This window comes from Salvia hispanica, chromosome 4 (assembly GCF_023119035.1).
Source record: "Salvia hispanica cultivar TCC Black 2014 chromosome 4, UniMelb_Shisp_WGS_1.0, whole genome shotgun sequence".
In the NCBI taxonomy this organism is placed as follows: domain Eukaryota; kingdom Viridiplantae; phylum Streptophyta; class Magnoliopsida; order Lamiales; family Lamiaceae; genus Salvia; species Salvia hispanica.
Window position 1 is genome coordinate 17,955,862 of NC_062968.1, and position 25,723 is coordinate 17,981,584.

Here is a 25,723-nt window from a genome sequence, read left to right on the forward strand (position 1 = left end):
GGGGAGACAACTAGCGCGAGTGCCTGAAGAAATTTTGCAGGGGAGTTGTGGAGGCTTTCCACAACACATATTTGCAAAAGCAGACTACTGAAGATTGTCAGGCCCTGATGAACATGCACGAGATGGTGCACGGCTTTCCTAGAATGCTAGGAGCATAGATTGTATGCACTGGGAGTGGAAGAATTGTCCGACGGTGTGGAGAGGCCAATTTACTAGTGGATACAAGGGCAGCCACTCGACAATGATCCTCGAAGCCATCGCTGACCATCGACTTTGGATCTGGCATGCTTACTTCGATATGGCGGGGTCGAACAACGATATCAACGTCCTGAACTCATCGTATCTCTTCACCGAGCAATGCAACGGCAATGGCCCGACCATCGAGTTCACTGCAAACGGCCGCAAGCATCATATGGGGTACTACTTGGCCGATGACATATACCCGAGGTGGTCTGTATTTTTTAATACAATCAGCTGCCCAACGGATCGTCATCGAGCTTTATTTGCGCAACGGCAGGAGGCTGCACGGAAGGGTGTGGAACGGGTATTTGGTGTGCTCCAAGCGTGGTGGGCAACAGTGAATGGTCCGACGCGTTTCTGGTACAAGGAAGTCATCGCCGATGTCATGTATGCGTACATCATCTTGTATAACATGATAGTCGAGCACGAAGGTGGAAGTGTCACTGATTGGGGCGATGATGAAGCTGGATCTAGCACGGCGACTCCGCCCCACGTTCGAGGAAGACTGATGGGCTACAATGACGTTCTAGCGGCACAGGCCTCAATGCGCAACCAACAAGACCATGCTCGGCTCATGTCCGACATAGTTGAAGAAATTTGGGAACGTAACCGCCGCTGAATTGTAGTTTTTTATAAGTATTTTGTATTGTTCTCTTTCAACTCTCAATAAAATGACGTTTTTTTAAAAATTTTGTTGTATTACAATTTCATTATATATTCAAATACTAAATAAAAAGTAAAATAAATATAAAAGATAAATAAAATGCTATAAGCCGGAGTATAGGGCAGGCTATAGGGCATTCCACTGTAGGTGAATGGGTAGGAGGTCAAAATGCTGATGTGGTGGAGGATAGGGCACCCTATAGGGCGAAGTAATAAGGCGACCACTGTGGATCTTCCTGTATGGGGCAGCATCGGATGGCTCAGTCACATGGATTTCAACTTCACTCTTATTGATCAAATAAAAGTAAAATTGAAGACTATTTTATTAATCGAGCATTAGGGTTCTAAAGAATTGTTAGGTAATCATCTTCTTACATTGAGAAAAGCATTATTAAATCTAGAAAAAAGTACCAACTCGGAATAGTCTTGAACTCAATTATCAAAATGTGTTGAGATTTATAGATAGTTGAAATTGGTGTTTGAGAGGAAATTATTTTTCTTTATAAACTTCGAATTGGGTGTTGAAATTTCCATCATACTATCATCAAATTCACCATTTACGTAAACCAAAATCGTACGATTACTAATCATACTTTTCAAATGGGAAGGGAAGCCAAACCGTCCTATACACTTTCCACCAACCTCGACAGTCTGGTACTATTTTAGTAAGTTCAAAGGGCTGACATTAAGCTATTAAGGCCCCCAAGCATGAAAATGTAAGGAATAATATCCGTCCATTAAAAATAGACAATGTTGTAATAGTACAAGCTTTAATGTGCAATTGATAAAGTTCAGGAGAGGGAAAATGTGGTGGAAGTAATGTTAGTAGATAGTGGTATGGAAACAATGTTAGTGGATTGTCACAAACCACCGTAAAAATTCTGACCTTTCAATAGAGCAGACGCGAACTGAGATCAACGAGAAGAAGACCCTACTCACTAGAAACAATTGCATCACAAAATCAGATAACCAAACCCCACAACAGATATACTAACTAAGATCAATAGTAGAAGGAAGGTTTTTCGAAGAGTAGAATCGGTATCAATCAGGTTAATTTCATTTTGAGAACAAACATGATCCCTTAAAGAAGAATAGGCAGTGATGCCAGTTCGAAGGGGAAGAAAGCCTACCGGGTTATCTGATCCTTATACAAATTCACCTATCATCCAAACACATTAAATTTATATAAATAATTGAAACAAAAAAATAGCCTCGAAGAGCAACCAGAATAAGTGAACAAGCAATTTGAATCCAAGAAATATATGTCTATTACATCTGCAAAAATAACATTTAGGGTCCATCGGTACTAGGTATATGCACGTCGAGTAACGCACACTAAATATCCACACTGCATAAAATTGGTCAAAGTCAAAAATCTTACACAAGTTTATTACTACAAGGGAAATGTAAACTGTTACTATAAAAAAAAAGGCAGACGGATTGCAGAAGGAAACAAAATATTGAGCAGATATGTAAATCCGAGAGAAGCGTCTCAATCAATCTGAAGCTCCTACCTCTTAAGTTTCTCCACGCGCTCTCAATCTGAAGCTCCTACCTTAGTCTCTCCAGGCGCCCGTCACGGTCATCACAGGCATAGCCACTTTCTGAAAGTGTGAAAAGGTCAGAACAGAAACAAGCAGTTGTACAATCAAATCATCTTATTTGCGAAGGAGAACAAAACAAGCCAGATGCATCAGCTCCTACTGCCGCAAGATCACAAACAGTGCATAGCTGTCCTTGCTGAGATGGAACAAAATGTGTAGTGCAGTAGGGGCAGGTTACATCTCTTTGCCCCCTATATATTGGAACATAAGTCGCTCCACACACAACAAAAGGATTTCTAAAATCATAGTTGATCTGTGTTGCATCCGTCATATTCCTTTCAGCAGCCTGGAGAACCTGGCGAGCCTGTCTCGCTTGATTCTCATTATTTGGATTACTCTCCAGAAGCCGCCTTGCAAAGTTGGCTGCAGTACTCAGATTTCTTGCCTTGAAGCAAACAGTCATTGCACTGGTCAGCGCAAGTCTCAAGTGCGGGGGCTGGAGCTTGCAATGGGTGAAATATGCTGCAAGTTCCTGCTGACGAACTGGATCGTCCTTCAGTTCCCTCCTCTTAAGCTCCATTTGCAAGCCGAGGATATATTCCTTTACTACAATAACCAATTCCTTCACTTCATCCACCTCTCTTCTTGTTTCAACCACAACCAGAGGGATTGTGTGAAGAATTGACAGGAAATGTCGAAGAGCTTCAGAAAACTTTCCAGTGGTCGTTGCTTTGTAACCAGCCTTCAGCTTCTCGTCTAGTTGAGAGAAATTGAAGATAAGAGCAGGGGGGCCTCGCACATTGGGGCTCGCTGATTCACTCCAGCCTCTCTCTACTGCAATAGATATTACAGGTGCTGACGTACAGGCACGCAAGTAACTGTGACTGCCCAACTGGAGATCAATAAATTGTGACTTTAGAGGGGCGAAATTGCATATCCCTAACTGACGGCTCAATAAACGCAGTGCCGTATCAAAGTTTCCAGCAGCTGCATGTTCAGCAGCAAGAGATGACTTCTGGACCCAAATTTGGCTTACGGGCATACCAGGTGTGGGGCAAACAAAAACAGAAGAACGGGCATTAGAAGCCGCCTTTGGTGTATCGGCATCAGGAGGCAGATCTAGATCCTCAAGATCCCATCCTCCCTCCTCATCATTCTCATTGTGCACATCTTCCACATCCAGCCCCATATTAATGTCTCCATTCTGCAGATTATCCACATCACCAATATCCAACGACTCACCCCAATCAGCATCTGCAGCCTCTTCATACTCTTCTTCTGCACCTTTACCAGCATCGTCAAGAGAACCCTCAAATATGCCTTTACTCACCATTAATAAAGGCCAATCTCCAGCGCATAGCACTGGACTTGGGGGTATCAACAGAGAAGCTTTTTTCCCTTCAGGAAGAGAAGGAACATTATCTTCCAGGTTTGCAGACAGACGCTCCACTACGTCATGGAGCCCATGAATAGAAGCTGTTATGCAAGCAAGGGGCAAGTGACCCGCATTCTCCAGAATTTTCACACGCTCTCGCACATCACCAAGATATAACGCATCATGAAATTGGCCCATAACATCATTTTTCACCTCAGCAATTTTCATCATTTTCGACAACTTGTCCAGATTTCCAGTTATGAGATAATGAAAGGAAAGCCTCTCAAAGTTCTTTGTCTTCTGGTATGCATATTCAACAATTCCTGCATTTCCCTGCCGAAGAGCCTCTACTCCTAGCCTGTACCAGTAATCCTTCTCGTCAATTTTTTTAGCAGATTCTAGGGCTTTCTCAATGTTACCGCTTTCAAGGGCTAAGTTGAAGCGAGTTCTCTCATCCTTTACAAAATAGAGAGCAACTTGTGGAAAGCCCTTCTGTTGCAAATATGCAATCATGGCTTGTCCACATAGTTCCGAATTCTTTATCATGCTCATTACATGATCATATCTCTTCTTCAGCAGGGACAGCTTAAAAATATATTCTGTGGAATCAATAATGATAGGACGGTTTTTCCCATCTCGGTCCAGGCAAAAGATTGTATTCCCATATATTTTTGTTACATACACTGGAACATCCAAGGTCTTTATAATTCCACTATCCCCATTAGGCAGGCAGTACTTAATGTGTGTCAGTGTGGTGTAGATAAAAACACCATTATCATCCCATGATCCGCTCTTGACACGAATGGTCTCATGAAGAGTGCAGCGGTGCACAAGCTTTTTATCAGCAATGACAATTGAATGCTTGCTCAGTAACGCAACACTCTCCATATCCTGAGACCAAACCACATACCTAACAAAAGAGGCTTGAAGATCTCCAAGAACAATTCTTTGTTGGAGATCAAAAATGACAACCTTGTCCTCGGCCCGGCAGAGCAGGTTCCCAGTACCAGCATAATATATAGCATCAGTAGCGATAGGCAGAACACTCTTTTTCACTACTTCATTTTTTAGGTTCTTGACCAGGACTTGGTTGCTGCTCTTCTCAAGCACAGCAAACCTATTCCGAGCCACAAAAACAGCTGAACCACCCGCACCTCTTTTTGCCTCTTGAGCTGTGTCACCTCTGCCGTAGCTATCTTTGGGTATAACATAGAGCTCATATGAACCACCATCCACATCTGAGCAAACCAAAATCGCATTCTCAGTAGGACTGTAAGAGAGAGTTCGTGGTGCTTGATTCAAACCATTAGAGCCAGGACGGCGGATTGGAATCAGTTGTGTATCTTTCTGAGTGGAATACTCAAAAGAGCGCAGAAACCGGTCCTTGACATAAAACACAGAGTCCCCACTGACAGAAAAGGCAGGGCGCTCTCTCTCAAGCTTAAAAACAATCATGCCGCTATCATGACCAGCAGCGAGTAGATTCATATCGGGGTGGGCAGAGAGGATCCAGAACCTGTCATGCTCCCTGCGAAATGTTTGGAGGCCAGTTCTTTTAGTAGCATCCCAAACTCTGATGCTCTTATCTTCTGAATTTGATACAATAATGTCCTGCCTTGCATGGAACAGGACACATGAAACATTATTCATATGACCTCTCAATGTGTCCACCTCCCAAGCTTTTGTATCTGAAAATATATATCATATATTGATATTATTGAAGAAATATATATGTACACATGACTAGAGCAAAGTAGGACTTAACTTAAAATGTGTGAATAGCAAAGCAAGATCTACCCTAAACTAATGCCATAGCAAACACCCCCCCCCCTCCAAAAAAAAAAACTCACCAACTCAAAATTGAAAGCTTAAATCTGATTTTACCTTTAAATATTAACAACTACTCCACTTTGCAAACTAAAGCAAACAATTTCTAAAAGTTATATTTAAGAAACATCAAGTGTGGTTTACAGCAAATCCGGAAAAACATGTCAACATAAACATTGAAGATTGAGATGTTTAGGTCTCCCTTTTACTGATAGGGCAATACCTTTTCTCAATATCAAAGTCAAAACTGTTCAGACAATAAATACATATCCATTTTATTACTCTTATAAAATAACAGAATATCACAAATAGCATTTCAAACACCAAAGATCAAGCAGACATACCATTCATGCGCCAGATCTTTACTTGGCGGTCATCAGCTCCAGAAACAATCAGAGGGAGAGTTGGATGAAAAGAAGCCCAGTTGACCCCTCGATCATGACCTTCCAGTACATACTTCACAACAGCATCAACACCACCAAAGAAGTCTGCATTCATTTGAGATAATCGCAGAATGTCATCAGCAGGAGATACTGTTTTCTTCCTCAAGGCACCAATATCCCAAACACGGACAGTCTGATCCAAAGAGGCTGAAACAACCAAGTCTTCTTTGGGGTGAAATGAAGCACACATGACATAGTGGTTGTGCCCCGTTAACACAGAAATGCAAGTCCGTGACTGCCAGTTCCATATTCTGATTGTTTGATCATCACTTGCACTTACTATCCAAGGATACTCATGATGGAATTGGACAGTCCGGATATAGTCAAGATGGCCAAGAAGAGTAAATAGGCATCTATGCAATTTATAATTCCACACCTTAATTTTGTAATCATCACCTGCAGAAAGAAAATATTGGTGGATGAATTAAAAAATGCTCTAGTATCTATCCAAATATCATACTCTGCAAAATAATCTAATGGGACCCCGAGTTTCATCAAATTAATTCACAAACTTTCCTATAGGAGTCAGCTGGACTAGCATGCACAAACATGACTACTTAACTAGATTACTGGATGTACCAGATTGAACTCACTGGTTTTTTTGTCTGTTCTACACAAAAGATCATAGGACTATAAAGGATCCGGTAAGGTGAAAGGAACATGATGAGAAAAATCTTACAGAATAAATTCAGCTCCAAAGACACAATATTCCACTAACAATCAACCAAGATAAATGAAAACCAGAAAGAAACCGCATAGGACATTAAGACCTATATATAGGTTCACTGACTTAACAGTCCTATGTTAGAATGATACTAAAACCATACCTTTTGGAATTACATAACGACACACTAAACATGGCACCCCCATTGATGAGATGGCCTAAATTATGGGATGTGGAAATCAAGATCAGCACTGATCTACACACACTATCTTCTAATCACTGGACCAAATAGGTGAACGCAAATGTTATTTTACTAACAGTGAACATAAAATTAAACCAGTTATCAGTCACTTAAACGGAAAATAAATCGTTAAGTATCAAAAAGCATACTGGATCTAATCAACCATTAAATTCACTACAGTGATCACAGAACTGGCAAAACAATGATACACTCACAAATCAACAACATGAATCAAAATTCAAAAATCAACCAACAACCACCAAATTCAGCAGATCCGCAAAAATCACTCAAGTAACTCCGAAAAGCGCAAATAAACACCAGAGCAAGCATGGATCGCATTGCAATAACACAATCCAAATCATCGTCCAGGCAAAGGAAATAAAAAAAATGAACAGGCGACAAAATTCGGACCTCCGGAGACGAAAAGCGGCTGCGATTTGTGGAAATGGACGCCGCGAACGGGGCCGTCGTGCTCATCGAATCGGTCGATGAGGGTGCCCATGCGATAATCCCAGAGCTGGATCACGCCGCTGTGAAGACTTGCGAGGATCCATGGACGCTTGCTGTGAAAGCTCAAGCCTTTCACTCGATTGCTCTTGGTCTCGAATTTCGTCAGCATTTTTAGCCAATCGCCTCTCCACCGATGATCGGAGACGGTGAAGGAATGGAGAGATCTGAGATTGGTGCCAGAATTCGGAAACCCTGATCGAGATTTAGATCTGTGAAAAAATGGGGAATGTTAACGACATTGGTGTGGGATAAGAAAAGGGGTGTAGGTTAGAGAAATTGAGTAATTGCTTTGCGTTTACTACAACCGGTAATCGGGTTTGGATCCAAATCTCGGATCTTAAAACGGTTTTACCAATGCTCAGCTTATATTAATCTACTGCATTTAATGATTATGCACGTAAATAAAGTCATTAAGCAATAAAAGTTTAATGTCAAAATACTGACTCTACAAAAAGTTTTGGGCTAAATCTGATTTCAGGAATCTATTGAAATAGTTCTGCTTATGGGATTATTGACATTTGATTATAGAAAAATATTCTAGTACTATATAAATTAGTGAAAAATGATCGAATCAAATTGGGGGTTGAACATAGTAGGGCAGTTCCTAAAGCCGTAGCATGCATCTTTTTAGGGAATTGGTAACAGAGAATGAGGGGAACCGGACTGCGAGAATGTGTGGTGTGATTCGGTCCGGTGCATTAGACCATGTTTATCGGTGGGGGTGGTCGGCCTCCACCTCATTTTGCAATTAAAAAAAGGAAAATGTTTTAGAGACATAATGTCTCCAAGCGATAATGCTATAATGAGGTTAAAATAGTCATTTTAGATTATTTTAAATTTTTATTTAAATTTATGTTTTGTACATGTACCATACTACCCTTATGCATATGAAACATTTATTTGTATTTAAAAATTACTTGCTTAGGAAAGTTATGTGTATATTTATGGATGGCTTGATTTAAGCAAATATATATTCAAATCTTCTTATCAATCTCTCATAAATTTCCAAACAACTTGTTAGGTAATATTAGTTTATTTAAATTCATTACATAAATATGCTTTTGAAGTATTCTTTCTAACTTCACCTAATACGTATTAGTTTATTTAAAATTTAATTTAATATAATGAATTAACCTGTATTTAAATAATACTTTATACAATATTTTTTAAATTCTAAACTTATAGGTATTTAATAGATTTAATAAAATAATTATTTAATATTATTAAAATACTTTATACAAGAATGACTATTACTATTTTAATAATTATTTAGTACTAATAAAATAATTAGATGTGAATGACTATTACTATTTCGTTGGACAATAACACTAAGAAATTAAGTATGTATATGCATGTAGTCATTTTTATGACTAAGAATTTTAATAGTTATTTTATAGTACAACTAATAAAACAATTTGATGTGAATGACTATTATTTCGTTAGATAATAACAATTAAAAATGAAGTGTATGCACATAGTAGTCGTTTTTATAACTTAGAATTTTAATAATTATTTAATACTCTCTTTAAAAAATAATTATTTAATAGAGTACTAATAAAATAATTTGATGCGATGACTATAACTATTCCGTTGGACGATAACACGAAGAAATTATGTATGTGCATGTCGTCATTTTTAAGACATAGAATATTAATAATTATTTAATACTAATAATATAATTTGATGCGGATGACTATTACCATATAAGTTGGATAACAAGACTAAGAAATTAAGTATGTATGTTTATGTAGTCATTTTTACGACTTAGAATTTTAATAATTATTTAATACCACTAAGAAAATAATTTGATGCGAATAATTATTACTATTTCGTTGGATGATAACAATTAAAAATTAAGTGTATATACATGTAGTCATTTTTATGACTTAGAATTTTAGTAATTATTTAATACTAATAAAATAATTTAATTCGAATGAGTATAACTATTTTGTTGGATGATAATACTAAGAAATTAAGTATGTATATGCATGTAGTCATTTTTATGATTTATGGAGTGAGAAATTAATATATTTGAGATTTCGTTAGTTTTGATTGAGTATATTTAGATGATTGAGTATATTTTGATAAAAGAGTGTAATTTGATGAGTTGACTTTTGATATGAATTTGATTGATTACTTAGATAAATGATATAATAAATGAATTGTCTTTCCTTTTATAATTTAAAATAAGGATATGTTAGTCCATATAATAATTTAATTTATGGCAAAGTGACATAGGGGTATTATGGCTTGGAGACATTATGTCTCTAAATCATCACTCTTAAAAAAAAAAGAAGAATTGAAATGGTGGTTTGTCTCTCTCCTCGGCCAAGTCTGTTGGTTGCCAACCATCGACCAGGCGGTCTCCCAAATATGTTATGAATCATCCAATGAAATGGTGCCACATGGCACAATTTCATTGGTTGATATTATTATTTTTTTAAATTGATTTATCTTTTATATGTTGTATTAAAAAATTATAAAAATTATACCAAAATTTATAATTTTTCGTCCTTTACAAATAGAGACCACATTTGCTATAGTTTTACATAAAAAAAATCTTATCTTTTCTCTTCATATAATCCTTCTTCTTTTGTATAATTTATTATTTATTAGTTCTATTTGTTGTTCATCTTGGATGATGATGAGAATAACATATTCTCATACTCTCAAAATTTTTATTCGACCCAAAATTTCATTCCTTCCCAAATTTTCAATCGTTCCCAAGATTATTTCCCGAACTTCAATGTTTTTATAATTTTTAGTTTATCATTTATTATGTTCTTTTATAATTTTTATTATTCGATAATAAACGTTTCATATAATAATACTATTGTTAAAAAATAATATATAATGGAATGGTTGGGTGGTCATTGATAAACCATGAATATATATTTGGTTGGGTTAGATGAATATTAATGATGTGGAAGATGATGTGGAGGAGATAGAAATGAATTAAATATTGAAAAAGTGGATGGTTGGGTTGGGTTGAATGGTTGCTGATAAACATGGTCTTATGGGGCATGGAGCAAGGGTTGGGCGATGTTTGGGATCAATCTGATAGTGAGAGACTGCGATCGTTTTGCAGTCCGGGCTAGACATTGGCTTTGTTGTTGGCGTGCGGATCTTAATTCAATTTTTTTATATTTTATACTCTCTCTGTGTCATGGTAAGTGAGACGACACTTCTTTTAAACATTCTTTTTAGAAAAATGATACTTCTAAATAGTTAAAGTGAAAAGAGAGTAGAGTTAAAGAGATAATAAAGTAGAGAATAGTACACTTCTGATGTGCTTAAGCTAGTACTCCCTCCGTCTCATTTTAGGAGTCTCAATCACTTTTCTGCACCGGTTCAATACATAATAAATAGTTAAAGTAGAGAAATGGTAAAGTAAGAGAGAGAATAATGTTGATAAGAGTCTTCAACATTATTATTTCTCTTGCTTTACCATTTCTCCACTTTAACTATTTATCACTCCCGCATTCTCCAAAGAATATGCAATTTGGGTTCGGCACGAGTTTTAATGTAAAATCTGTAAAGTAAGAGAGAGGTAGAAAAAAGTAGTAATTAAAGTATTGTTATTGGAGAATGAGTCACACCTCATTAGAAAGAAAAGACTATTCAAAATTAGAAAGTGCATATTCTTGTGGGACGAATGAAGTATCATTTTTATAAAACGAGTGCCGAAAAGTGACCGTGACTCCTAAAGTTGGACGGAGGGGGTATTATTCAGTTGATATTGATATTCAACCGCGTGGTGGAAAGGTGTATGCATTAGAGGATTGTTCCAAGGCCTCAATAACCTAAGTCGTACGTGTCACGAGGTTGTGAACAAGTTGTTTCACATCTCGTCGATGAATATTTTTCCGACGAGCCCCAATGAGTTCCATCTGTGTTAGACGTCTGCTCCGCTTGTCTAGATTGGTGCTCCCGTGCATCGTTGACACTTTGGTTTGGTGCGATGATTATTTTCAACAATACAAACACACTTTGTCAATTAAAAATGAGATGTAAAAGCAACTTATCCACCCACTAAAATATATGTATATATATATATATATTTATTTATTTATTATTCATGATTACACCGTAATATCGGACTTAATCGGTTATTTATGTCAAACTAGACTCAAAAGAATCATTGACAGTGATACCCAACCTCAAGAAATGACAAGATAAAAAAAAAAAACTTATTTGCTTGCGATTAGATGATTACCAAACATACCCTTATAGTTATACATCCTCCGTCCGCGAATAGAAGTCCCATTTTCTATTTTAGTCTGTCCATGAATAGGAGTCCCAGTTCATTTTTCATATAAATGGTAATAGGGTCCAACATTCCATTAAGAGTGTCCACTATAGAGTGGACATGGCTGGTGGCACAGCCACAAAAAGTTGTCCACAACCACAAAAAAGTTGTCCAGTCCAATGCCCATGTCCACCACCACAAATCATAATATTTTATCAATTGTTGGTATATTTTTGTTAAATTCGAATAAAAATTATCGGACGATGATAATTAGAAAAAACACATAATTTAACATAAAAAAAATTAAAACCAAATCTTCTTTGTATTATAGATAGGGGAAAATCTCCACCTTGCATATTTGAGACAATCAAAATATAGAGAGTCGAAAAAGGGTGTAGATGTGTGTGAATGAGAGTGAAATATGGAGTATTTATAAACAAGAAATGGAAAAAAATAGAAATAAATAAATAAAAAAAATGGTGTCCACGCGATGCGGCTCACCGGGCCGTGCTATAGGCAGCAGCGGTCAGAGCCGCGGCGCCGAACCCACCGCCCCGTAAAGCTTGTGCTAAGCGGCCATTATCGTTTTTGTGAAACATATGTTCAGATTATTCAAAAAGCAAGCCTTCCTGATTCAGAAACTATGTTGGTTTAAGATGATGATTGATAGGGTTTCTCAGATGCTTTTGGCTTCCTTTGTTTTTCTCTTTCTCCTTCTCCTTCCATATGGCGCCCTTTCTGAATTTTCGTCTCAAAATGTTATCCCAGTCTTCCACGTTCTCTTCATCCCTGAGAGGATTTGCTTCCCCACGAAAAAACCTAAATCTAAATGAGAGCCAAGCCAATTGATCACGAAGCCAAGCCAGAAGATTTGGAAAACTTGTACAAATCACTCCTATCAACAACAACAAAAATAGATGATCACCGAAGACTGTTGACCTACTCATATCGGAACGTCTTCCGAGGCTTCACCGCCTGGCTATCACCTGAGGAAGTGAAAGCGATGGAGACGAAGCCACGGTTCATCTCCGTGCGCTTACAAAGAAAAATATCACTCCACACAACCCACTCCCTCAACTTCCTCGGGCTTAACCGAACCACCGGATTCTGGCAAAGCTCCGGCTACGGCAGTGCATCATTATCAGAGTCCTGGACTACGGGATCCTCCCATAGCACCCTTCGTTTAGCGACCAAGTAGGTGTACTGGGAACTCATGTAAAGGCTCAGGCAGCAGCTGGGGTTGTCGGGGAGGGCGCTGGCGGCGACCTCGGGGAGTGGCGGCGGCAGCGATGGAGATGGAGAAGGAGCGGCGGATTCTGATGATGTCACTGAGTAGGCAGTGGCGGTGTTTTTTTTGTGTTTTTATAAAATGTTCATTGTATAATATTTTTTTATCTATAATACAACAAATATTTGGTTTTAATTTAATTTTTAATTAATTTTTGTCTCTTTTTCTAATTATTTTTAGTCCTGTAATTTTTATTCAGCTTGAAATAAAATATGTCAATAATTGATAAAAATGTGATTTGTGGTTGTTGACGTGTTCACTATTGGACTGGACAACTATTATTGTGGTTGGTGGAAGAGATTTTTTTTGGCTGTCTTGGGCATGACCACCTATTGTGGACACTATAAGTGTGTCCGTTATAGAGTGGACATGGCTGGTGGCACAGCAAAAAAAGTTGTCCACAGCCACAAAAAGTTGTCTAGCCCAATAGTGGACATGTCCACAACCACAAATCACAATATTTTATCAATTGTTGACATATTTTTGTTAATTTCGAATAAAAATTATCCAGCGATAATAATTAGAAAAAACACATAATTTAACATTAAAAAAAATTAAAACCAAATCTTCGTTGTATTATAGATAGAGGAAAATCTCCACCTTGCATATTGAGACAAACAAAATATAGAAAGTGGAAAAAGGGTGTAGATGTGTTTGAATGAGAGTGAAATGGGAGTGAAATACGGAGTATTTATAAATAAAAAAATGGAAAAAATCGAAAAAAAACTGGTGTCCACGCGCTGCGGCTCACCGGGCCGTGCTATAAGCAGCTGCGGTCAGAGCCGCGGCGTTGAATCCACCGCCCCATCCCCGCCCCCTACCTGGCGCGCCCATGTCCTCTCCACCCCGCCTTGGCTGCCCATGTCCGCCACTATAGGGAGCCGCGGCGCCGCCGCCTCCTCGGTGACCGCCGGGGCTCCCTATAGTGGACACCTTAACTCATTGAACTCACATTAATTTAAAACTAATAAATATAAGTGGGACTTATATTTTACTAATTTTTTTCCCATCTATTTTTTTAATACTACTCCTACTCCCTCCGTCTGCTATTAGGAGTCTCATTTAATAATAATGCTATTAATTTGTATGTGGTATATACAATAATTTAATGTAAGTAACTCCTAATTTTCTGAATTCAAACCAATCAATCGAATTTGAAATATCTAACATTTGAAATTCTATTTAGATCAGAATGGAAAACAATTGGTACATTTTCACATGGAAGAATTTAGACCTAAAATTCATAAGTTTATGTTAATTCATTTCGAGATCTAATTGAGATATTATTCAAAGTAATTTCATATTGGATGCGGCACGAATTTTAGGAAATGTTAAGAAAAGTGGATGGAAAAAAGTTAGTGGAATAAGAGTCTCACTTGTATATATTAGTTTTAAATGAAATGTGAGTAGAATGAGTTAGTGGAAGGTGAGACCTTATTACCATTTATGGTAAAAGTGTACCGGGACTCCTATTCGCGGACAGAAGAAGGGAGTGATTCTTAAAGAAGTTATATTCACGTTAATGGAAAAGTACTGAATTATGATATACAGATAGTTTATATATAGGGGTCGGTAGAGAGGTCAAATGGGGCGGGTCGACCCGACCCGGCCCAGCCCACCAATGAAATGGAGTGGGCTTGGGCTGGGCTCAATAGATTAATCGGGCTTCAATTGGGCCTTTTTTACAAACTCAGGCCCGGCCCGAGCCCAGACCCACTCAAAGCCCGGCCCAAGCCTGGCCTAGGCCCGACAAAAGATTGAATGAAGATTGAATATGCTTTAGTTCTTGAGTGAAGATTGAATATTACACTATTAGTTCTTTTACGTATTAAGTTTTTGACTGAAGATTGAATATTATTCATACTTAATAAAATATCCAATAACTATATCTCCTAGTTAATTTATTATTAAATGCATGGTTATGGAGTATTATATTTGTATATTTGTTTTCTATAATTACAGAGATTAGTTATTTACTTTTCTATAACAATTTTGATTTGCACAATTATAGATATTAATTGTCAATGATTTATCTCTATCAAATATAGTTCCATAAATATAGTGATTGATTAGTTATTTGTATAATCATAGATTTTATTAATGAAATTATGCAAAAATAATCAATATATTCAATTACTCACCCTAAATCAAAACTTATAACAAATTTATTTCCATAATTACATTTGATTAGCATAATAGATATTAATTGTTAATTGATTTGTATAATTATAGGTACCAAATTTTTATAGATTTATATCCATTATAAATATTTCCATAGTTATAGTATTATGATTCATGAATTTGTGGGATTACTTATAAAATGTATGCTTGTGTAAGATGTATTTATAACTATAATATACAAAATTTGTGGGAATATTATAAAACTTCATGTTTGCAAAATCCTGATTCTTTATTTTGTGGGAATATGTATTTATACATCATTAGTACTATACTATATAAATCTTAGGCCATGTTTGGTTGGCGGAAAAATTATTCCTGGGAAAATGATTCCCGGGAATATGATTCCTAGTAACTTAACTTTCCTGTGTTTGGAAAATATCAAGATTTTAAATTTATATTTAATTTAAACACCAAACTAAATATATACTTATTATTTTTTTATTTATAAAAAAGAATAATATTGTAAAATTTTAAAAAATTATTAATTACAAATAATAATAGTTATATTATTATATTTATTATTACTATGGATAGTTTAAATATGAATTATCCATCATAATATGTAATAATATAATTATACTTATAGTTACATGGAGTATTATACTCATTTATTATAATAATAAATATAATAATTATTATATTATAATTATAATATTTTTGGATATTATAATTGAATAAAATTTACAAATTAAAGTTGCACTAGGACTTTATTGAATAATTATTCTTTTATAAAATATAATCATTATTATTTATTATATGATTTATATTATATAATTATATTTTAATTATTTAATAAATTATTAATTACTATCATGAATTATTATAAAACATAGTTATAGTTATGATAATTTTAATTATAGTTATTTATAATAGTGGAATAAAGTATGATTTATAATTTATATTATTTTTAAAATATTATTATTATAATAATTATTATTAATAGTAATAATAAAACTATATTATATAGTCTATATTGCTTAAATATGTAAGAATCCTAAAACTGGGAAAAAGAATACTTAAGAAAAGTTATGATTCAGAATCTTGGAAAGTTGTACTAACTTTTCTTGTTCTCGGATTCTGATTACTTTCCCAGTTAGATTAAAAAACCGAAATAAACACAGGAATTTAAAATTTAAGGAATCAGATTACTTTCCCGGATAGAATCCTGACAACCAAACATGGCCTTAGAATATTCAATCGAATTCTATCATTTTACTTGTTAAGAACAATGTCTAATAAGTCGTGAATAAGGGTGAACTAATTTCTCTAGAATTGCCAATGCATAGTATTTAAATATGTCTCGACCAATCTTTAATTTAACACCCTAAAAATATATAAAAATAAATTCATTTAAGTAAGCAAGAAATATTTAGTAATCAGATTCAACACCCATTTTTTTGGATTAATTAATGTTTAATTAGCACAATAATTTTTTTTAACTTGGCCCAGCCCAGCTCGCCCCGGTCTAGCCCAGCCCACATACCAACTGGGCCTGGGCTTGGGCTGGGCTCATTCTATAAACCAAAACCCAGGCCTGGCCCGGTCCGGCACAGATATGGGCCTGGCCGGGCTGGGCTTAAATCTCGCCGGGCATCACCGGGCCCGGTTCCGGGCTGGGCCGACCCGGCCCACTTGACATCTTAAGGGGTCGGTCGTTACCAAAAGGATCACACCTAGTTTATATGCGTTATGAGAAAGTCTCATATGTATCTCTTCACTCAAATCCAGTAATGGGATATGGTGAAGTTAATTTTTTTTTAGAGACCACAAATATCAATTTTTTTTATTTAAAGGTGAAGTTGAAGTTTATAATTTGATTTATTTTATTTAGTGTTAGATTAGTATTTATCGATTAATCCACCAGGCCCTCTATTTTAGAGTTCTTTTAACCCAGTTTGAGCCCAAAATAATTCAATGGTCCATTTCTTAGGCCCAACTTCTGGGTTATAGTTATATGGTCACGAATGGTGACTATTTTATTTATGTTTTTTATAAGTATTTAAACCGACTAATATATTTTTCGATGCCCTCAAATTTAATGATGTGCTTACTTCTGAGTTTTTTTAGGTAAGTGAATACAAATTTATAAGGTCATATGATTTGGCCTCAAGCTTGAGCATTAACCATTGATTTCTTTTTTTAAGATAAATAAATATGAATTTAAAGGTTGTGTCACGATTAACTTGAATCAGAATATTTGGCCTCAGACATTACCACTTCTCCCTGAGCCAAACAATGGGATTGGAAAATAACCACCGACTTCTTTGTTTCATAACTATCTCTATTTGTTGGTTATTATGAATTCTGTTCTCTCAAAACCACAAATTAAAAGAAAAAAGAAATTGATAATTGACAGCAATAATTTAAGACGCAGATTTGAAAGTTTGAAACCAAAAATTCAAAAGTAAATAGAAACCGGTATTAAATTCCATTCCACCTTTTGTCCATGTCTACATCCCAGTGCTTGCAACCAAGAACGATTCTTATACAACCAAAATCTTTTCCTTAAAGTTAAACCAAAACTTCACAAATCACCAACTTAGATTCTTTTAAAATTCTATCTGTGGCTCCAGGGAATCAATGCCTAATTTAAAGCCTAAAACCCTAACCTCAAAACCTAATCTTTAGCCTCAGAAAATTCATGTCACATTCACATAATTTTGTACAAAACCTAATCAATTTTCATCAACAGAGAGGGTCAAAACCGGACCCAACCCCATCCATCAATCAAGACTGAAATTTGAAGTACTACAAAACTGCGCAACACAAATCATATCATCAATGGTAGTTGGCACCCTTTTAATGGTGGAGAAATAAAAAAGTAACAAAATGAAAGTAAAATGAAATAAATTTCTCTGTAGAGTGGTGGTGACTGATAACAAGAAATGACTCATTCTTAAATTACTTTATCAACCTCTGAAACCCTTTTTCACCCATTTGGTAAATCTTTCCATTTTTGGTTAGCTCATGGTCCCTCAAGCCTCTTTAATGATACAACCCCCCTCTCTCCCTCTCTCTCTTTATCATTCATCTCTTCAGAATCTTATCTCCATTTTTCTACAAGATCTGCAGAGTTGAGAGAGAGAGAGAGAGGGAAACATGGCTCGTGGGAAGATCCAGATCAAGAAAATAGAGAACCAAACAAACAGGCAGGTGACCTACTCCAAGAGGAGAAATGGGCTTTTCAAGAAAGCTCATGAGCTCACTGTGCTTTGTGATGCCAAGATTTCCATTATCATGATTTCCAGCACTCAGAAGCTTCATGAATACATCAGCCCCACTATCACGTAATCAAATCTCTCCCCCTCTCTCTCTCTCTCTGATTTGTCAGATTTGTTAGTAATTTGGTGCTAATCTTGGAGTATGTGTGTGTGTGTTTGTGTTTTAGGACAAAGCAGATTGTTGATGAATACCAGAAGACTGTTAGGACAGATATTTGGAGCTCCCACTACGAGGTTCTTCCACTTTACTTTATTTATTTCTTCATTTTTTTTATTTTTAAGTATTAAAAATACAACCTTTTTTTATTTTGAAGAAAATGCAAGAGCACTTGAAGAAGCTGAAGGAGATCAATAGGAATCTGATGATGGAGATTCGGTATGAACTAGTATTTGATTTTAGTTTAGCCCCTCTTTTTTTTTGGTTTTTCCTTTGATTTAATTGTTATCTATTTCGATTAAATTTGTTAGACAAAGGAGGGGAGAGAGCTTGAACGATCTGGGGTATGAGCAGATGGTGAATCTCATCGAAGATATGGACAACTCTATGAAGGTGATTCGAGAGAAAAAGGTGTGAATTTTCTCTCTCTAGCTCTCCCAATAAATTTCTAGGGTTTCCTTTTTCAATTTCGATTAAAATTAAGGTGCTGTCATTTATTTGATGGAGAAAGCCTATCATAATCTTCAGTATTATAGATCTATTAATATGGATATCCAAATTGGAGGAATAAATTGAAGAAATAAAGTTCAGTTCTTGATAGACTGATGGATGAAATTGGGATTCTTGTCAACAATTTTTGCAGGAAAGCCTGCAACGAATCATGTCAAGATAAAGTTGATTGGGAAAATATAAATAAAAATCATTAATTTCTTATAGGGATACTATATATTAGTGACAATAATATTGATCAGTAATTATAGAAATTTGGGGTTGTTAATTTGGGAAGTATTATGTGTTTACTCAATGAATATTCGGATCTTTGTTATAATCCTTAGTAGAATGAGTTTCATCTTGTTTGTTTAAACTTTACCTAAGCAATTAAGCTTTGCTAATTATTGCAATAATCATAACCATGACAGTACAAAGTCATCAGCAGCCGGATTGATACCAGCAGGAAAAAGGTAAAATAAATCACTAAAATCTTTTAATTTCATTTGTTCATCTTTCAACATATTTGTTCATAGATTACTTCATTTTCCCTATATATTTTTTCATTTGCAGCTAAGGAATGTTGAAGAGATTCACAGAGGCCTTGTGCTTCAGTTTGTAAGTTTTTTTTTTTTTTGTTTTCAATTAATTCATTTACATTGCAAATAAACTTCTACAGTCTTATTCATGTGGGAGTTTTTTATGGTAGGATGCACGGCAGGAGGATCCACACTACGGTCTAGTTGAAAACGAAGGCGATTACAATTCTATGTTGGGGTTTCCACACGGCGGGCCAAGGATCATCGCGGTTCGCCTTCCGCCAAACAACCACCACCCCCACCCGCACCATCACCACCATCACCACCACCACCACCATCCTAGCCTTCACAGTGGGACCGGAGCCTCGGACCTCACTACATTTGCTTTACTTGAGTGAATGTTTTTATCACATATATCTATCTATATATATAATGTGTTTGTTTGATTGTGTATGAACGTCGTAGGTCTTGAGAAGAAAAAAGATGGGAAGATCTACATTTGTTTGTTATGTTGTCTTTATATTGTGTATGACTATTGACTATTGTGGATCTATGTTTACTAGGGTTATGTGTGTGGAAGTACTATATTGTATCCGATTTTATTATAGCTATTTCGTATTTATGGATTGATGTTTTTTGTTCAACCCTAACTAATTATAACAAAGGACATCAGATGTATACATAGAGGCTATTTATCACTTTATGCTTTCAAACTTGGTGAAATAGGTATTCTTATGTGTGTACAGTGTGGACACACCACATACTATAGAGGGTTCAATTTGGACTCAATAGTGTGTTTTTTCAAGTTTTATATTCATTCTATTCCAATTTAATTGAGTTGTACTTCTTTCGTCCCAAGGCCCAACTATACCGATGAGTTTCTTTTGAACATATGATTAAGAAATTATGTTCAATAGGTTAAGATAAAATAAAATAAAATATAATATAAGAAAAAAAATAAAGCAATTGATAAAAAAAAGTAAAGTAGGAGATAGAGTAAAGTAAAAGTAATTAAATGTTTTATTTTCTGCTAAAAAATAATAACACAACTTAGTTGGGACATCCGAAAAAAAAAGACTCAATTTAATCTCTCTCTTTATTTTCTATTCAATTATCTATTTATTTTTTTTCACTTACCTACTTTATTATTTCTTATCTTATTATATATCTAATTAAATCTTATATACAATTTTTTAGAATTATATGCGTATCTAAAATAAATGTTTCAATTAACCTGAGACCCATAGAGTTTTTCTCCATGTTTGAGTATAAAATAGAAACAATTTTTATAGTATTCTTTTAGACAATTGAGAATAAGGAAATAAATGATCTACTAATAAACCTTATTATTACATATATATAATTAATAACTAGAAAAATCAAGTTTGAGCTGTAGTTTTCTCTGTTATTTGAACATGACAAAAAAATTGTGTACAATCGCCTTTACTTACCGTGCGTCCGCGGTCCAGATCCTAACCGCACCCAATATTTGAATCTTGGCCGCCACATATATATGTGATGCGTTTCTACTAAAAATAATCGGTTTTCTTAATAAAACGATGGTGTTAATAAATAAAAATGAATTGTTTTATTAACATAAGTTAAATCGTTAGATTCGGATTATAGTGGGAAAAGATCCATGCATATTAATATATCCAATGTTTAATTTTATGATAGCCTAAAATTTTACAATTTTTTATTGGGCTTTATTTCTGTTATACTTCTATTTTTCTAGAATAGTCCAACAAGCTTATAGGCCCAGTTTACATTCGACAAGCATAAACGGTTCTAATCTTATGCCTGATATTATTACCGTCCTCCCTAAAAAGATAGACTAATAAAAATAGATGTATGATATTTAAAATCAATTTTGAACTAAACTAAGGCAAAAAAGTTGAGAGTTTCAGGGCATCCGCAACGCGGCTCGATGCTGTCTCGGTCTCGTCTCGACGAGACGAGACAGCATCGAGACAGCGTTGCGACGCTCGTCTCGTCTCGACGAGATGAGACATCTCGTCGCGCGACGCGTCCGGAAGAGGCCGGCCTCGAGCTGGCGAGACGACGCGCGCGGCCACGTGGCGTGCGCTAAGCGATGGCGTGACGCCCACTCGCCGGCCCGCGAGTGGGCGTCGGAATTATGACGTCATAAATTTATTATTTTTCAAAAAAATCGAAAATTCGAAAAAAAAAATTTAATTTTAATTTTTAATTATGTATTTTTTAATTTTTTAGGCCTTTAAATTGTAATTTTTATTTTATTTAATTATATTATTTTTTAATTATGTATTTTTTAATTACGTATTTTTAATTAATTGAATTTGCAAGAAATAAAAATAAAAAATGAAATTGAATGAATAGTTAAGAGATGGATAAGAGATGGTTTAGAGATGAAGGGATGCACGTGTTGTCTCTTAGTTAAGAGATGAGCTGAAAAGTACAGTGGGGCCCATAAATAGTTAAGAGATGAGACAATTAAGAGACGGATAAAAGATAGCGTTGCGGATGGCCTCATGACCATAATTTTCGAGCTATTTTTTTGTCACTCTCGAGTCTCAATTGCCAAAATCCATTTACTCCATATGGTAGAAAATTACTATAGAGAACTTTTCAGTGATACTTTTGATTTTTATAATTTGGACTCGTGGGTTTGATCTGATGCCAATTTCCAAAATTTAAAGTTCTTTTTTTTCTTTATCACACAGAAAATCAATATTTAGCTATACTTTTGTATACTTGCATATAATTAGTTCTTTAAATTTATATCTCAATTAATCTCCCACTAGTAGAACTAAAATTCAGGCCAAACCAACTCCAACAAAAGTCCAAATTGGGGAAGTAATGGAGGATAAATTAAAGAATACTATTAACTCGTATTCATTAATAAGGCCTTGGAATTTGCATAGTTTATAAATTAATATGGGTTTGGGGGATCAAATCTGATCATAATCTGACTGAAATATGAAGATGGCCAAAAACTCAAAACACTTTATTGTTTCCTCCGTAACGTGCAAAAGATTTGGATTTCTCTAGTCAAAATTTTGATTTAAATAATTAAACTAACTTTGTTAACAGTATAATTATGTTAATGAAATTCACATATCAAGCATTTGCTTTCTGAAAAAAACTAAAGTAAACAAGATATTAAAATATTATATATCCTTATCACTTCTCGCAAATGGCCCAATCATACACGATTATTGATTTTGTGATATTATATCTATTCAATTATTATAGGGAAAACCATAAACATTTATTGCAAGTCATGTGAATTGCGTCAAGCAAACGTATTGACATTTTGTTTCACCTATAAATGCCATACTTATAAACTAATATAATAAAACACAGCTAACACAATTGTGCAAAATAATTATTATTTAATTATGGTAGTTGTTAACTTAAAGGCATAAAACACAGCTAACACAATTGGGCAAAATAATTATATTTTTAACTAATGGAGTACAATAATTTCATACCCAATAACAGCTACATCTGAAAAAAAATTAATTTCAATAATTTATAATGTCTAATAGTGCAATGTACATTTTAATTTTAAATTCCTTCACCAGTAAAACAGCAGAAATGAAAGTGCATCTGCTCCCCGATCTGCATGAATATGACCCTAATTAATTGTTTTCGTTTTCCCAGTTTCTTTAACATGCTAAGAAATTGATATGTATCAATCTGTTTGAACTTTGAAGACAATTTTTTATAATAGATCCATAAGAGATACGAATCTATTTTTCTATGATAAAAAAAATTAAAACGAGCATTAGATTTCCATAAATAGGCAATACTTACGGAGGCATACATTCGTCCATAAATAATTACTTAAAATATAGAGAGATTTCTGATCCAACAAACAAAAAATTTATGGCATAATAAAAGGTTGTTATTTTGGTGGGTAAAGATTATTGTCTTTTACTAGCAAGCATGTGTCGTTTAACTATTCACAATGAAATTTGAATGTTGATTCCTATAAAGTCTTTAAAATGTTATTATCTACTTTATCTATCGAGATAAATTAATATAGATGCCTCCAGTTAAACAAGAATGTGTATGATCAAAGTCTTAAAATTCATTCAAAATGTTTATTGTGTATTATATTATATTATCATTTAGTCGGTTTTGATGGTATTGTTATCATCAAGAGATTGTGTGCTTGAATTTGACACCATTAACCACCGCTCGCTAACAATAACAGCAGTATTTCAGGAAAATCTTAAATAGTTCGTCACTTCCCAAATTTACATATTGATTCTGATAAGGTTCAATTCTGTCTTCATTATTTTTCACAAAAATATATAGTCGTATGAGATTAGGGTGCAAGGTAGAAAAAAATATTGATAGGAGCTTGAATAAATCTAATTTCTTATAATGAATACTAATTCTCTCTTCGTTCCATGCTACTCGTAGTTTTTATTTAGGTCGTAATTTTAGGATTGAGTAATTCATATAATTAAATTAATATTTTAAGCATAATAAGATAACACTTAATCAACTCAATATTTCACTAAAATATCCTATCTAGATTGAGATGAGATGAAATAGAAAAGGGAAAGTAGCTTTCGATGGAGGCAGTATAAGCTTGATCCCAATTTATGACCTGCCCTAACAACGTTTTATATTATAAACATAGATACCTTAAATTTCTTAACCAGATTAATCATAATAATTAATACTAGGTTGTCCTTTTGCAAGATAATGTCATGGGTGACGTAGTACAACAAATTTTATACTAGTCCGGTCCATTAACGATGCGATTAGTACAATAATCACTAATAATGTTTTAGTAGTACGATATGATTCACATGGCATCATAACTGATAACAACGTTTGACTCACTAATCCTACTCTCCATAGCCCATACATACAAAACTCAGGGTGTTATTTATTTATGTTAATAAAAAACAATTTAACACTTTTTAGGATAAAATTGTGCTGCTAATATTAATTAGTGCTGTTAATGGTTATATTCGGTTTATTAGACAAAATAATCATGTGACATTGTCTAGAATTGAGTTATGTGATTATTTTAATTGAAAGATGATAGTTATGACTAATTATCACATAATTATTCATCACAAAAATATTGAGTTCTATACTGATAGCATAATTTTAAAAATAAAAACTTTTAATTTAATAATTAATTTTCATATTTATAGAATTGACTGTATTTTATTAGTACTATTTAAATGAATATGCACAAAAATGAAATTGAGAATGAGGTGAGAACTGAGAATTGAGAAGAGTACCTTCGTATCGGCATGTGACAAGTGATTTTAGTAAGTCAATTTATTTTTCTGAGGATAAGTACGTCAAATTGTGGTCCAATTATGGAGAAGATGAAAATGAGATGTAATGTAATCCAATAAAAATTTAGCAGAGTGACATGGTTACCCATAAGAAAACATTTAGACCCATATCCTTACCCCACTCCACAAATTGCATGTTCCTTCCCCATTTTATTTCATTTTTATTTTTCCTTATTTAACTACTCTAGTATATATCGAGTATAAGTTTTAGTAAACTAGCTAGTGCCTCAATCAGTTTGTTGAGAGAGGGGAAGAGACAAGATAGAGAACATGCATTGTGACAATTATTTTTCTGACTCATGAATACAATCTCATAAATTATTTTGATTTGTTCATCGAGTTCACCAATGTCAGTAAATCAGATTTGGTTTCTGAAATATAAGTTTAAATAAAAATCAGGTCACAAGAAATTGTTTTGTTCCTTATAGTACCACGGACTTTTTAAAAAAATTTGAGCTTCTTGCACCTTATTTAGGAAATGTTGAAACTAAGGTGACAATTGGGCAACTTTGAGCACAATATAATTACTATAATCTGTCATTTATTGAATAAAAAGTTAAAATTGGAATTATAAGTTATATTTTGTGACAATACCAAAACAGTTTTAGTTATTTGTCTAAAAATGTTTGAAAGGGACTAAAGTAGATTTGTAGTATTTCAGTAAATATATACTCCTCATATTCGTTGTATGTGTGTTTAATAATCTATAAATACAGTATATAATTATTTTTGGTCAGAAGAGAAGGGAGAAGACATAGTGGGATTGAGCCCAAAGCACAT

The 25,723-nt window shown here is 34.6% G+C and overlaps 3 protein-coding genes across 5 annotated transcripts; 2 read left to right on the top strand and 1 right to left on the bottom strand.

The window, feature by feature from the left end:
* The first annotated feature begins 163 nt into the window (after positions 1-163).
* On the top strand, positions 164-859 carry LOC125220510. The gene has a single exon (XM_048122673.1). The coding sequence runs from the start codon at positions 164-166 to the stop codon at positions 857-859; it is 696 nt and encodes a 231-aa protein (XP_047978630.1).
* A 1,081-nt stretch (positions 860-1,940) lies between these two features.
* On the bottom strand, positions 1,941-7,774 carry LOC125218823 (coatomer subunit alpha-1-like). Of its 3 annotated transcripts, none has more exons than XR_007176033.1 (4): positions 7,409-7,774; positions 5,994-6,488; positions 2,418-5,510; positions 1,941-2,062 (listed from the first exon to the last, which is right to left on the bottom strand). XR_007176033.1 is itself a non-coding variant. In XM_048120602.1 (3 exons), exons 1-3 carry the CDS (start codon positions 7,614-7,616, stop codon positions 2,557-2,559), a joined length of 3,657 nt encoding a protein of 1,218 aa, XP_047976559.1. In that variant the 5' UTR covers positions 7,617-7,774; the 3' UTR covers positions 2,133-2,556. The 3 variants fall into 3 exon arrangements, 1 of the variants encoding a protein (XP_047976559.1); XR_007176032.1 differs by lacking the exon at positions 1,941-2,062 and adding an exon at positions 2,133-2,251; XM_048120602.1 differs by lacking the exon at positions 1,941-2,062 and having other exon boundaries at positions 2,133-5,510.
* Positions 7,775-18,242: 10,468 nt separating this feature from the next.
* LOC125219587 (floral homeotic protein DEFICIENS-like) lies at positions 18,243-20,275 on the top strand. The gene is made up of 7 exons (XM_048121606.1): positions 18,243-18,512; positions 18,614-18,680; positions 18,761-18,822; positions 18,915-19,014; positions 19,524-19,565; positions 19,666-19,710; positions 19,802-20,275. The coding sequence occupies exons 1-7, from the start codon at positions 18,325-18,327 to the stop codon at positions 20,027-20,029; spliced, it is 732 nt and encodes a 243-aa protein (XP_047977563.1). The 5' UTR covers positions 18,243-18,324; the 3' UTR covers positions 20,030-20,275.
* The last annotated feature ends 5,448 nt before the right edge of the window (positions 20,276-25,723 follow it).

Bases quoted from the DNA above. Each gene is read 5' to 3' on its own strand.
- LOC125218823 (XM_048120602.1), bottom strand. From the start codon at position 7,616: ATGCTGACGAAATTCGAGACCAAGAGCAATCGAGTGAAAGGCTTGAGC. The intron at 6,489-7,408 runs GTCCGAATTTTG...TTCTTTCTGCAG, and splicing joins GCCGCTTTTCGTCTCCGGAG to GTGATGATTACAAAATTAAG. The intron at 5,511-5,993 runs GTATGTCTGCTT...ATATATTTTCAG, and splicing joins AAAGATCTGGCGCATGAATG to ATACAAAAGCTTGGGAGGTG.
- LOC125219587 (XM_048121606.1), top strand. From the start codon at position 18,325: ATGGCTCGTGGGAAGATCCAGATCAAGAAAATAGAGAACCAAACAAAC. The intron at 18,681-18,760 runs GTTCTTCCACTT...TTTATTTTGAAG, and splicing joins TTTGGAGCTCCCACTACGAG to AAAATGCAAGAGCACTTGAA. The intron at 19,015-19,523 runs GTGTGAATTTTC...TAACCATGACAG, and splicing joins AGGTGATTCGAGAGAAAAAG to TACAAAGTCATCAGCAGCCG.
- LOC125220510 (XM_048122673.1), top strand. From the start codon at position 164: ATGCACTGGGAGTGGAAGAATTGTCCGACGGTGTGGAGAGGCCAATTT.